This window comes from Eurytemora carolleeae, unplaced genomic scaffold (genome assembly GCF_000591075.1).
Source record: "Eurytemora carolleeae unplaced genomic scaffold, Eaff_2.0 scaffold601, whole genome shotgun sequence".
In the NCBI taxonomy this organism is placed as follows: domain Eukaryota; kingdom Metazoa; phylum Arthropoda; class Copepoda; order Calanoida; family Temoridae; genus Eurytemora; species Eurytemora carolleeae.
In genome coordinates this window covers 64,390-76,826 of record NW_019396795.1, presented here as the reverse complement: position 1 = coordinate 76,826, position 12,437 = coordinate 64,390, and the positions used below count along the sequence as shown (strand labels likewise).

General features: G+C 32.0%; 1 protein-coding gene across 1 annotated transcript; it reads left to right on the top strand.

Annotated features, from left to right (window-relative positions):
* The first annotated feature begins 4,411 nt into the window (after positions 1–4,411).
* Positions 4,412–12,345, top strand: LOC111708770 (uncharacterized). Its single transcript, XM_023482238.1, has 10 exons — positions 4,412–4,468; positions 4,973–5,049; positions 5,528–5,585; positions 6,383–6,437; positions 7,163–7,196; positions 7,489–7,565; positions 10,154–10,302; positions 10,723–10,767; positions 11,234–11,255; positions 11,809–12,345. Exons 1-10 carry the CDS (start codon positions 4,414–4,416, stop codon positions 11,957–11,959), a joined length of 723 nt encoding a protein of 240 aa, XP_023338006.1. The 5' UTR covers positions 4,412–4,413; the 3' UTR covers positions 11,960–12,345.
* Positions 12,346–12,437: the final 92 nt, after the last annotated feature.

Sequence of the window (12,437 nt, the reverse complement as noted above, 5' to 3'; positions counted from 1 at the left end):
GGAACTCTCTAGAACCTTCTAGAATTTACTATTCTACCGGCACCGGATATTACGTCACAAACCGGGTTCTGAACAGTACTACGCATGCGCAAAGGAGTATCTGCAGCTTTCTGACGCTTCTAGAAATTTCTAGGCTATCATCAATACATTTCTCTGGATACTACAGAAAAGGGGGAATGTAAAAAAATTTGTAGTAGAAATCATTTGTCATTTATGTTTGAGTTTCAAAAATTTAAGAAATTAAGAATCACCTTAAAAAACAACAATACTCTTGCAAAAATATCAGTATTATATAACCAAGCAAAGAAGCAATGCAGGTTGTCATAGAAAACAATGTTTTAAAGAAACAAATCAGTAGTTTAAAAAAACCTCCTTAAAAATTATTTGCAGAATTATCAAAAGATATATTTACAGTGATAAACAGAAAACTCTGAAATGGGAAGACGACTTTATGACAATACTGTAGTGTATTATAACCCTATAGGTATACATTACGTAACACACCTTTGTCTATAAAATTTATAATTATAATTGATGTTAAGCGAAATAGAACTCTGAGTTTTTACATTGTCGTCTTTCAAAATCAATATTATTTATCATATAAGAAATCCATTCAAAATCAGTTTATTTTGCATCACCCATTAAACAGATTAGATCACATATACCACCGGACCCTTTAGTCCCATATGTCTGAATCTGATAATGATAAGTATAAGAGCTAATCAAACCTTGGAATTGAATTAAAATATCGTCTTTGTTAACTTAATATAATGTCGTCTTAGTTTAATTGATAAAAAAGGATGGTGTATTTTTGGACCTACGCCCATCCCCTCTACTGCCCATCCGACCTACAAGCACGTGGGTTTAACAGCTGTGGTAGGTCCGATGCACTTTTTCTTTCCTTATACTTAATTTCTCTTCTTTTTCTCTTTTTTATTCTTTTTATTCTACTTCGAGTTTCGTTCCATTCTTCTTTATCCTTATTTCTTCAAATCTAAGTTTTATTTTTTCTTCTCTTATATCTCTCCTCCAGTTATTTAGTCAAGTAGCATAAAACTTATATATATATATATATTTCAATTAACAATGGACCTCCTTGATTTCATATTTTATTAAGCTAAATTCCAAATGTTTTATTTTGCAAGAATATAATTTTTTTTTAGTTACATTTATTTCTTTTTTTTCTCTTACTTTTTGTTATATTCTTGAAAAATCTTTAGAAAATGTTCCAGAAAATTCTGATTGTTGATTCTCCTTCCAAACTCCGTGATGTTACAAAACCTGACAAGTTTTACAAGCTTTCTCAATGATATTACTCTGGAAGTTCTAGACTGATCTAGAATCGATACAACGTAGTAAACCTGTATACAGTATAATCATGTTTTTAACTATATAACTTATAGATTACAGATAACTATATAAAGATTAAAGACGAAAATATAGAGAAATGGTCTTTGTATCCTCCTTATTCTAAGCCTTGAATCCTTTTATCATTTTATTCATGATATCTTCTCCTACTGTCTATAATAAACCTTTCTCTTTCTCTCCTTGAACCATATTGTCGGTCTCCTTATATTTCTGAACCTTTCTCTTTCTCTGTAAAACGACATAGGGTCAAAAAGTGCGACAAACGGGCAAAATTTCATTTAGACTATTTTTAATTAATTTGAACAATTTTTATGTTTGGCCCAGAAATTGTCTTAACCTAACCTAACCCTAAAATAATACATATTTTTATGTCATGTTTTATGTTCATTTAAACTACTAGCCGCAGAGCTCGGGCCCCTAGCCTATCCTAGCCGCAGCCCTTGGCCCAGAAATTGCCTTTACCTAACCTAACCCTGAAATAATGCATACAATATTTTTTCCCATTTTGACCCTTTGTCGTTTTTCCCTTTGTCGCGTTTTTGACCTTATGTCGTTTGACCCTATGTCGTTTGACCCTGGGTCGTTTGACTCTAAGTCGTTTGACACTATGTCTGTGAATCAACAATTCTTCTTCTAACCCTGAACCATTCTCCTCCTAACTTTACACCCATCTCTTCCTATCCTTGAACCATTCTCCTTCTAACTCTGAACCTTTCTCCTTCTAACCCTGAACCTATCCATTTCAATCTTAGCCAATCTCTTTCTATCCAATGGAACCATTTTCCTTTCGTACTCTAAACGGCCATCTCTTCCTATCCCTGAACCTTTCTCCTTCTTTCCCTAAACCCATCACCTTTCTATCCTTGAACCATTCTCCTTCTTTCCCTAAACCCATCTCTTTCTATCCTTGAACCATTCTCTTTCTATTCTTACTATGAACTATTCTCCTTCTAACTCTGAACCATTCTTCTTCTAACCCTGAAACATTCTCTTTCTAACTCTGAACCATTCTTCTTCTAACTCTAAATCCATCTCTTTCTATCCCTGAACCATTCTCCTTCTAACCATGAATCCATCTCTTCCTAACCCTGATCAATTCTACTTCTAACTCTTAACTCATCTCTTTTTATGCCTGAACCATTCTCCTTCTAACCCTGAATCTATCTCTTCCAAACCCTGAACCATTCTCCTTCTAACTCTGAACCATTCTTCTTCTAACCCTGAAGCATTCTCTTTCTAACTCTGAATCATTCTCCTTCTAACCCTGAACCTATCTCTTCCTAACTCTGAACCATTCTCCTTCTAACTCTGAACCATTCTCTTTCTAACCCTGAACCCATCTCTTCCTAACCCTGAACCATTCTCTTTCTAACTCTGAACCATTCTTCTCTCTCTCTAACCCTGAACCATTCTCCTTCTAATAATTCTTAACCATTATCTGTCTCACTCTGAACCATTCTCCTTCTAACTCTGAAACCATCTATTTTTATGCCTGGACCATTCTCCTCTAACTCTGAATAATTCTCATTTTAACTCAGAACCATTCTTCTTCTAGCTCGGAACCTATCTTTTTCAATCATTGAACCATTCTCCTTCTAACTTAAAACCCCTCTCTCCTATCCCATTAGCCATTCTCCTTCTAACTCTACACCCATTTCATTATAACTTTGAAGCATTCTCCTTCTAACTCTAAAACATTCTCCATCTAACCCTGAACCATCTCCTTCTATCCCTGAACCATTCTTCTTCTTACTCTGAACCATCTCCTTATAACTCTGAACCATTCCCTTGGTAACCCTGTACCACTCTTTCTTACACTAAACCATTCTTCTTCTAACTCTGAACCATTCTCCCTCTAACTCGAGTACCTGCATCTCTTTCTATCCCTGAACCTTTCTCCTTCTTTCCCTGAGCTCATCTCTTCCTATCTCTGAACCTTTCTCTTTCTTTCCCTGAACCCATCTCTTCCTTTCCCTGAACCATTCTCCTTCTATCCCTGAACCATTCTTTTTCTAACTCTGAACCACTCTCCTTCTAACTCTGAATTATTCTCCTTCCATCGTTGAACCCATCTCTTTCTAATCCTAAAACAACCGCTTTCCAAGTCTCAACCCTTATTTCTAATCCTAAAAAACTCTATCTTTAGCTTGATAAACTATACAATGATAAACTCTTTATTGAATATTTTATATCTATGCAATCGTGGAAGACAAATACAATAATAATAAATACGTTTCTTATCCAACCTAGCTATCTATTCATATTCCATATCTTTTGTTTAATACCATTATATTGTCACAATCAGTGTGCTAAATACTCTTTAACAAGATAGTACTGTTTTTTTACTTTTAGTCTTTGTTTAATACCATTATATTGTCACAATCAGTGTGCTAAATACTCTTTAACAGATAGTACTGTTTTTTTTACTTTTAGTCTTTGTTTAATACCATTATATTGACACAATCAGTGTGCTAAATACTCTTTAACAGATAGTACTGTTTTTTTACTTTTAGTCTTTGTTTAATACCATTATATTGACACAATCAGTGTGCTAAATACTCTTTAACAGATAGTACTGTTTTTTTACTTTTAGTCTTTCAATCACTCCTGTCCATTAGCGCCTCATCCAATCAGGGTTCAGTCATGTGTTTGTTGTCTATTCTAAACCAATAGAAATAGTATGGCGATAACATATATCTTTCTATCTATCTTATTATCCAATTAGACTTATGAATCCTTCAATTTTTTTAATTTTTCAATCCGAGTTCAGAACATTTCCGTGGTTCTGCCGAGTTCACCAATTCAAATTTGAGGCAATTCGGTCAAGGTTTCCTGAGTTATGATCAGTCAACAAACAGACAGACAAACAGAGATTAATACTTTATATACCTTTTTTAGATATATTGGAAAATATATAAAAATATCTAAAATATATATTTAAACTAAAAATGTTTAAAACATTAAAATGATTTAAAGAAGTGATCTCTCTAGCTCTAGCTCACAAAAAGCTAATAACGAATCTGAAATAAAATTATGCAGACAAAAATGTCTTGGAAATGCACAGAGGATAAACATTATGAAGAATGTTTAATTAACGTTGGTAAAAATCAAAACTTTTAAACACTTTTCCTTCCCTGACTTCATCAAAGTTTATCACGTGTTTGATAATATAATTTTATCTAATGTCTAATTCTTACTTGTACTGCATGGGGTAAATACAGGAATTTGTTCAGGGGGGGGGGCTGGGAGGGGTGGGGAGGTTCAGCATTTGTTTAAGGCCTGAAAACCTCCTGGAAACAGTAGATTTCACTTTCTAATCCTAAAATTTGAACTTTGCTGTAATGTTTACCCTTTGTCCCCGTTATTGCTCTGTAAATTTCCGTTTTGTGTCCCTCCTTGCGTCTCTGACTTTTATCTGAACAAAACAAAATATCTTCGATGTAAACTTTTGATCTTTTATATATATTTCATTTACATCTTGTATATATTTCAATACATCTTGTATATATTTCAATACATCTTGTATATATTTCAATACATCTTGTATATATTTCAATATATCTTGTATATATTTCAATACATTTTTATTTTATTTTTATTTTAGTTCGCAGAATTGGATACACAGTAGTTTGTCCAATATTTATTTTCCTCGGTATATTCGGCTGTATTATGAATTTAATGGTGAGCAAATTCTTTAAGGGATTTTTAATGTAATTTTGTTGAAAGGGTTACGCATACCTTTTACATGACAATACTCTTTAACCTTTAATCTTAATAACAATAAGGGAGATATCATTGTTTTCGATCTTTGAAAGCGATTAATTTCGTCAATTTCTTTCTTTGTAGACAACAGTCTTTTCATTCAGAATTATTCAAACAATTAAAAGATAAACAAAAAGAAGAAAAAAACTAAATTCAATAATTTTAAAAATGATAACTATAAAACAAAAACAAATAATATTAAATGTAGGATGTATGGGATTGGTGATGTCTTTAGATTTAAACTGAAGTTCTGGAATAATTATGATTTATACGTATACGTATAAAAATGAATAATTATTTATAATGAATAATTAACAGATTATATATTTTTTTTTCAAACTTAATATTAGGAAATATTTCAAAAATAAGATCAATTAATTTTATATTTTTTGTTCAGGTTATGACAGGTCCTAGGTTTAGGAGTAAAACATATCTATATCTCCGCGCTCTTTCAGGTTTCCCTATACTATCAATTACAGGGTGTCCCACATATTATATTATGCAGGTTTTCCTAAATTATATTATATACAGGGTCTCCCACATTTTGTTATTTGCCGGGTTTCCCACATAATTTTGGATCGTTCATGAACCTTTAAATTGTAATTTTTGGAAACAATTTGTATGAGTATTCTTTGAGCATAATTTGGTTTTTAAACTTGTAGATAATTCAATACGATATGGGAGGCTCGTACAAAGTGTATAGAAAAAGTACAACTATATACTTGACAAACGAGAGACGACTTTAATAATAACTTTGATCTTTGATAGCTATCTATCTGCTTAATCTGTAAAATATTAATATTTTGTTAATAAATTTTAAGAGGTTTTATTTTTAAAAAAAGAAACTGATTACTCGCCTCAAACTCCAATGTTCTAGACCTTATATCGTTGCAACCAAATATCTAAGGTTCAAACGATCTTTTTTCCAATATATAAGGATTATAAAGTTAAACAGCCAAGGAATCAGTTTTTTTTTTTGTTTATTTTAATTTTGTCTTATACACTTTATAAACACAAGGGTTGAACAAAAATTATATAATAAATGTTTAAAGTTTCAATTGACTTTGTAAAATTTGAAGAAACAAAAATTAAGTTTGTTTGATTAATGATTTTTTAATCCAATTCGCCATGGACAGTGGAAATTTTCTATAGTTATGATTTAACTGCGACTTTCTCGCCTTCTTAGCCTGGGAAATCACAGCAGAAAATAGATAATATTGTTTAGTTTCTGATCTGAGATAATATTGTTTAGTTTCTGATCTGATCTTCCTGTGCTGGTGTGTCAGCTTCTTCTATTCTGTATTCAGGGACAAAATATTTTAAATTTAAGAAAATATAAAAAAATAAATGAATTGAGCCACAAACTCTGGTTTTCTAATATCTTTATAAAATTGTAACCCGATGTCGTAGACCTTAGATATATCAAATTATAAATTCTGTTAGATCATTTACTTTAAGTCAAAGGCTTAGACCATCAGGTTGCAAAGAAATATGAATTATAAAAATAGTGTTTGGCAATTAGTGCATTCCTTTTGAGTTAAAAACTTTTAATCTGTCGATTTTTTTCTATAACGTCGTTATGATTTTGTTATATTGATAATTTTATGAACCCTCGCTCTCTATGAAAAAGTAAAGAACCTTGAAAAGCACACACAATTAAGTATGAAATTCTTTTGAACACATTGAGATGGCCTCGAAGCACTCGGTCCCCTAGCTTGTCCTAGTCGCAGCGCCAGGCCCAGAAATTTACTTGATTAGCCTAAAGATGTGTATCTTTATTGTTTCATGCTTTATTCTGCATGAATTTTAAACTTGCACACTCTCGCATTAAAGATATCTCTGCTGGGATACAGCCTCTTTCTTTCTAATCTAGGATACAGCCTCTTTCTTTCTCATCTAGGATACAGCCTCTTTCTTTCTCATCTAGGATAACTGAAACACGGAATCCCCATAAATTCTCATCATATTTCATTCTTTGATTAGATAAAAAATAAAAAAGTCGCAATTTTTTTAAATTTAATCTTTTTTTTAGTGAAGCGAAAAGTGCAGGTTTTCTCACTTATCAGGTATTAAACATTTACTATGTATCTGTAATCCATAAACTTAAAATACAAAAGAACTGATTTTTGCCACAAACTCGAATTTTTGGATCTCTACATCTTTGCAATCTGATGGTGTAAACTTTTGATATTGTTTACTTAGGTTATTAGATCTAAGAGAAATTCTAGGTTAAAATATCAAAGGTCTACAAAATCATGTTGCAAAGATATAGAGATTATAAAATCTAAGTTTATTGCAAAAAAATCCTTTAAAAATCCCTTTTAATATTTCCGATCTTTCTTTAACGATTGGTTTCAGGCACAATATGAAAAGGCATTGGTAAACGGCTTTGTAGGAACATCAATCTTCATCATTGTAGCAGTTACCCTTGACAGGTATTTATATTACAGTTGCAGTTACCCTTGACAGGTATTCATATTATAGTTGCAGTTACCCTTGACAGGTATTCATATTATATTTACCCTTGACAGGTATTCATATTATAGTTACCCTTGACAGGTATATACATTATAGTTGCAGTTACCCTTGACAGGTATTCATATTATAGTTGCAGTTAACCTTGACAGGTATTCATATTATAGTTGCAGTTACCCTTGACAGGTATTTACATTATAGTTATCCTTGACAGGTATTTACATTATAGTTACCCTTGACAGGTATTCATATTATAGTTGCAGTTACCCTTGGCATGTATTCATATTATAGTTGCAGTTACCCTTGACATGTATTTACATTATAGTTACCCTTGACAGGTATTCATATTATAGTTACACTTGACATGTATTTACATGATAGTTACCCTTGAAAGGTATTCATATTATAGTTGCAGTTACCCGTGACAGGTATTCATATTATAGTTGCAGTTACCCTTCACAGGTATTCATATTATAGTTGCAGTTACCCTTGACAGGTATTCATATTACAGTTGCAGTTACCCTTGACAGGTATTCATATTATTGTTGCAGTTACCCTTGACAGGTATTTATATTATAGTTGCAGTTACCTTTGACAGGTATTTATATTATAGTTGCAGTTACCCTTGACAGGTATATACATTATAGTTGCAGTTACCCTTGACAGGTATTTACATTATAGTTAGCCTTGACATGTATTCAAATTATAGTTGCAGTTACCCTTGACAGGTATTTACATTATAGTTACCCTTGACAGGTATTCAAATTATAGTTACCCTTGACATGTATTCAAATTATAGTTACCCTTGACAGGTATTTACATTATAGTTACCCTTGACAGGTATTCAAATTATAGTTTCGCTTGACATGTATTCAAATTATAGTTGCAGTTTCCCTTGACAGGTATTTACATTATAGTTACCCTTGACATGTATTCAAATAATAGTTGCAGTTACCCTTGAGGTATATACATTATAGTTGCAGATACCCTTGACATGTATTCATATTATAGTTACCCTTGACATGTATTCAAATTATAGTTGCAGTTACCCTTGACATGTATTCATATTATAGTTGCAGTTATCCTTGACAGGTATTTACATTATAGTTGCAGTTACCCTTGACAGGTATTCATATTATAGTTGCAGTTACCCTTAACAGGTATTTACATTATCGTTACCCTTGGCAGGTATTTATAGTTGCAGTTACCCTTGACAGGTATTTATATTATGGTTGCAGTTACCCTTGACAGGATTCATATTATAGTTGCAGTTACCCTTGACAGGATTCATATTATAGTTGCAGTTACCCTTTTTGACAGGTATTTATATTATAGTTGCAGTTATCCTTGACAGGTATTCATATTATAGTTGCAGTCACCCTTGACATGTATTCATATTATAATTGCAGTTACCCTTGACAGGTATTCATATTATAGTTGCTGTAACCCTTGACATGTATTCATATTATAATTGCAGTAACCCTTGACATGTATTTTATATTATATATTATATTATTCCATAGTGTGTTCACTTTATAAAACTAGCCAATATCAGCACTACAGATAATTCCGGAGATTTTAAATGTAAAATTATAATAGTATTTACGAAATTTACGATTTTCAGTCTTCAGAGACTCGAGTCTTCAAGAGTTAAAAATCCAAGTCAATTGCGTTTTACTAACCCCAAGTCTACCCTAAACTCGAGTCTTGACTTGAGCTTTACTTGGGTTTAATAGACGCTAAGACCGGGTTTTAGTCGAGTTTAAGATTTTAAAATCTCAGCTCAGGTTCTAAAACAGGTTTATTTTAGGTTCCATCCATCTATTACAGATTTCATGATCTTTTTATTTCCAGTTCCATGATTTATCTATTTCCGATTCTATAACAGATCTATTTCAGGTTTCATGACAAATCTGTTTCAGGTTCTAAACATATCTATTTCAGGTTCAAAGAAAAATCTTTTTCAGGTTCCATAACAAATCTATTTCAGGTTCCATGACAAATAAATTCCAGATTCCATTACCTATTTAATTTATGATTCATGTCAAATATTTTCAGGTTCCGTGACAAATCTGCTTCAGATTCTATAACAAATTTATTCCAAGTTCCATGACAAATAAATTCCAGGTTCCATTACAAATCTATTTCAGGTTCCATGATATTTAATTCTTCCATAAAAAATTAATTTCAGGTTGCATAACAAATCTGTTTCAACTACCATAACTTATCTATACTTCAGGTTCCAAGACCTATATAATTTCAGGTTCCATAACAAATCTATTTCATGTTCATAACAAATCTATTTCATGTTTCATAACAAATCTATTTCAGGTTCCATGACAAATCTATTTCAGGTTCTATGAAAGTATGAGATTTGGATGATTAAAACTATCTGTATATCCAGGTACTACCGGATATGTCGACCCGGAAACCTGCCTAGAGATAATAAATCCGGAGTTTATATCTGTATATCCAGGTACTACCGGATATGTCGACCTGGAAACTTCCCTAGAGATAATCAATCCTGAGTTTATATGTGTATATCCAGGTACTACCGGATATGTCGACCCGGAAACCTGCCTAGAGATAATCAATCCGGAGTTTATATCTGTATATCCAGGTACTACCGGATATGTCGACCCGGAAACCTGCCTAGAGATAATCAATCCGGAGTTTATATCTTTATTGCTGTATTCGGTGAGTTCGCTACAACGTTAAAGCATGAAGTTTTCACATGATAAGTTCTACTTTTAATATTTGTTATTATAAACTACAGTAAGATCCATAAAGCAGTGGAATAGGAAGACGACTGTAAGACACAAATATGATTTAAATTAGTTCAATAAATACGAAACATAGCACAGGCACATTTCAGTTAATAATTTGATTTACAAGATGCTGGTGAACTTATTTTCATAGAAAATACTCAAAGGTTGCTTAAATGTCGTCTTCCTATTCCACATTTTTTTTAATGCTCAGAAGAAAGACGTTGCCCACAAACTTATTAATTTATTCATTAATCGGTAAAAATGTACTATTGACATTTTACAACCTTTACTTTATTTCATTTTAATTGTAAAAGAATTTTAATTTTCTTTAAAATATCGTTTGTTTCAGGTGGATTCGCAATTCAAGTCCCTCGAGTGTTTCAAGAAACAATAGGGAATCATATATGTTTATATGTTTATAGAAAATTAGATACTTTTAAATAGTGCCTTACTAGTTATACTGCACTCTTACCAGAAATGTATTTAACTTTGTACTGCTGCTTTATCTGCAAGCTTTTTCTTTGTACAATATTAAACTAATAACTTTTTAATTGCCGTATATTTTCCGTGCTTTTTGTAGAGGAAATTTTAAAATATTTAAGTTTTCATCGTCACTTGTGAGCCATGCTGGGAGTTAAATAGTTAAAAAAAAAAAAAAATCAAAAGACAAAAAGACAAAAGACAAAAAGACAAATGTATACGTATATGATATAGATCAACAGGATTAGTTCCGTTTTATTTCAGCCTAAAAAAATCAATTAAAAATTGCCAAAAATATTTCTTTTTGACCCCAACAATTTTATTTTAGAAATGCATTTTTAATAACCGTTATAATACATACGTATATTTTTCATGAGCAGCCACTGAGTGTGTTCGAGTTGGGTAATAACATTTTTTACAGTGTGATTAACTTTGGATTTAAGCGCATTCTTCCCTTTTGATTTGAGTTTAACCACATTATTCCAGATTGGTTTAAGTTTAACGGCATTGCATGGAATAATAGGGATCGATTTGAGTTTAACTGGTTTTTGATTTGAATTTAGTCGCATAATTTTCTAGTGAGGTTTAGAACCCCATAAAGGTCTTGGAGGCCCTCGGCTAAGTGGTTTTCCCCTCAATTTAATTATCCTCCCTTAGTCTTCCGGTTAAGTAGTAATTAATAGTTATAACCGCATTACTTTCCAGTTTAATTTGAATTTATCCGCATTATTGTCCAATGCATTTAACTGTATAATTTTACAGTTTTATTTAAATTTAACTCCATATTATTGTCCAGTTTGATTCTAATTTTAACTTCATTATTCCAGTGTGATTTGAATTCAACCGCATTTCTCTAGTTTGATTTGTACATAACCGTATTTCTTCCAGTTTGATTAGAATTTATTGACATTTTTACAGTTTGATAAACTCAGGATTTACTCCCATTATGTTCCAGCTTGATGAACCAGACCTGGCGGACCGGAAGGTTTCATGGAGCTCTTTGCAACTGTCAGGGAACCTCGGGGCACTCAAATTACTTTTCCGGACTTTTTTGTATGAAAACCACTCTTAGCTTTAAATATCATTGCGTTTTACTTAATTTCTAAGTGCTGCAGCTAGAACATGCTAGGGAGGCTATAGACTTTGGGAAATTACATTACATCTTAAATTAGATGAAAATAAGGAACTTAGCCGAAAACTTGAGAATTGGAGATGTCGAGATCAATGCTTGATATTCTCCTTTTGTTCATCTGAAGATTAATATAATCTTTATTTTGATATCCAAATTGGTTGTATTTTGATATCCAAATTGGTTGTATTTTAGGCACTTTTCTGGATATGATCATATCAATCAGCAGTTTAATAAAAAGGTGAGATCATGCATTGATCTCGATATCCGCATTTCTAAAGTCGTTTGCATCAGAAGCCAGGAAATTTGTTGCATAATAAATTGAGAAAATTCTCATTAGTGAGAACCCAGCAGGGATCTAACCAAAAGAGAGGATCAACAAGAAACTTAAAAGTTTCCACAGTGAACATTTAGATTAAGCAATCTGGATTCTAGCGTATGTCAAAAATTAATTA

What these genes read in the sequence shown, in the direction of transcription:
- LOC111708770 (XM_023482238.1), top strand. Translation starts at nt 4,414, where the DNA reads ATGTCTTGGAAATGCACAGAGGATAAACATTATGAAGAATGTTTAATT. An exon ending in TATCTTTATTGCTGTATTCG is followed by an intron (nt 10,303 to 10,722) that starts GTGAGTTCGCTA and finishes CGTTTGTTTCAG; the next exon opens with GTGGATTCGCAATTCAAGTC. An exon ending in AGTGTTTCAAGAAACAATAG is followed by an intron (nt 10,768 to 11,233) that starts GGAATCATATAT and finishes TTTCATGAGCAG; the next exon opens with CCACTGAGTGTGTTCGAGTT.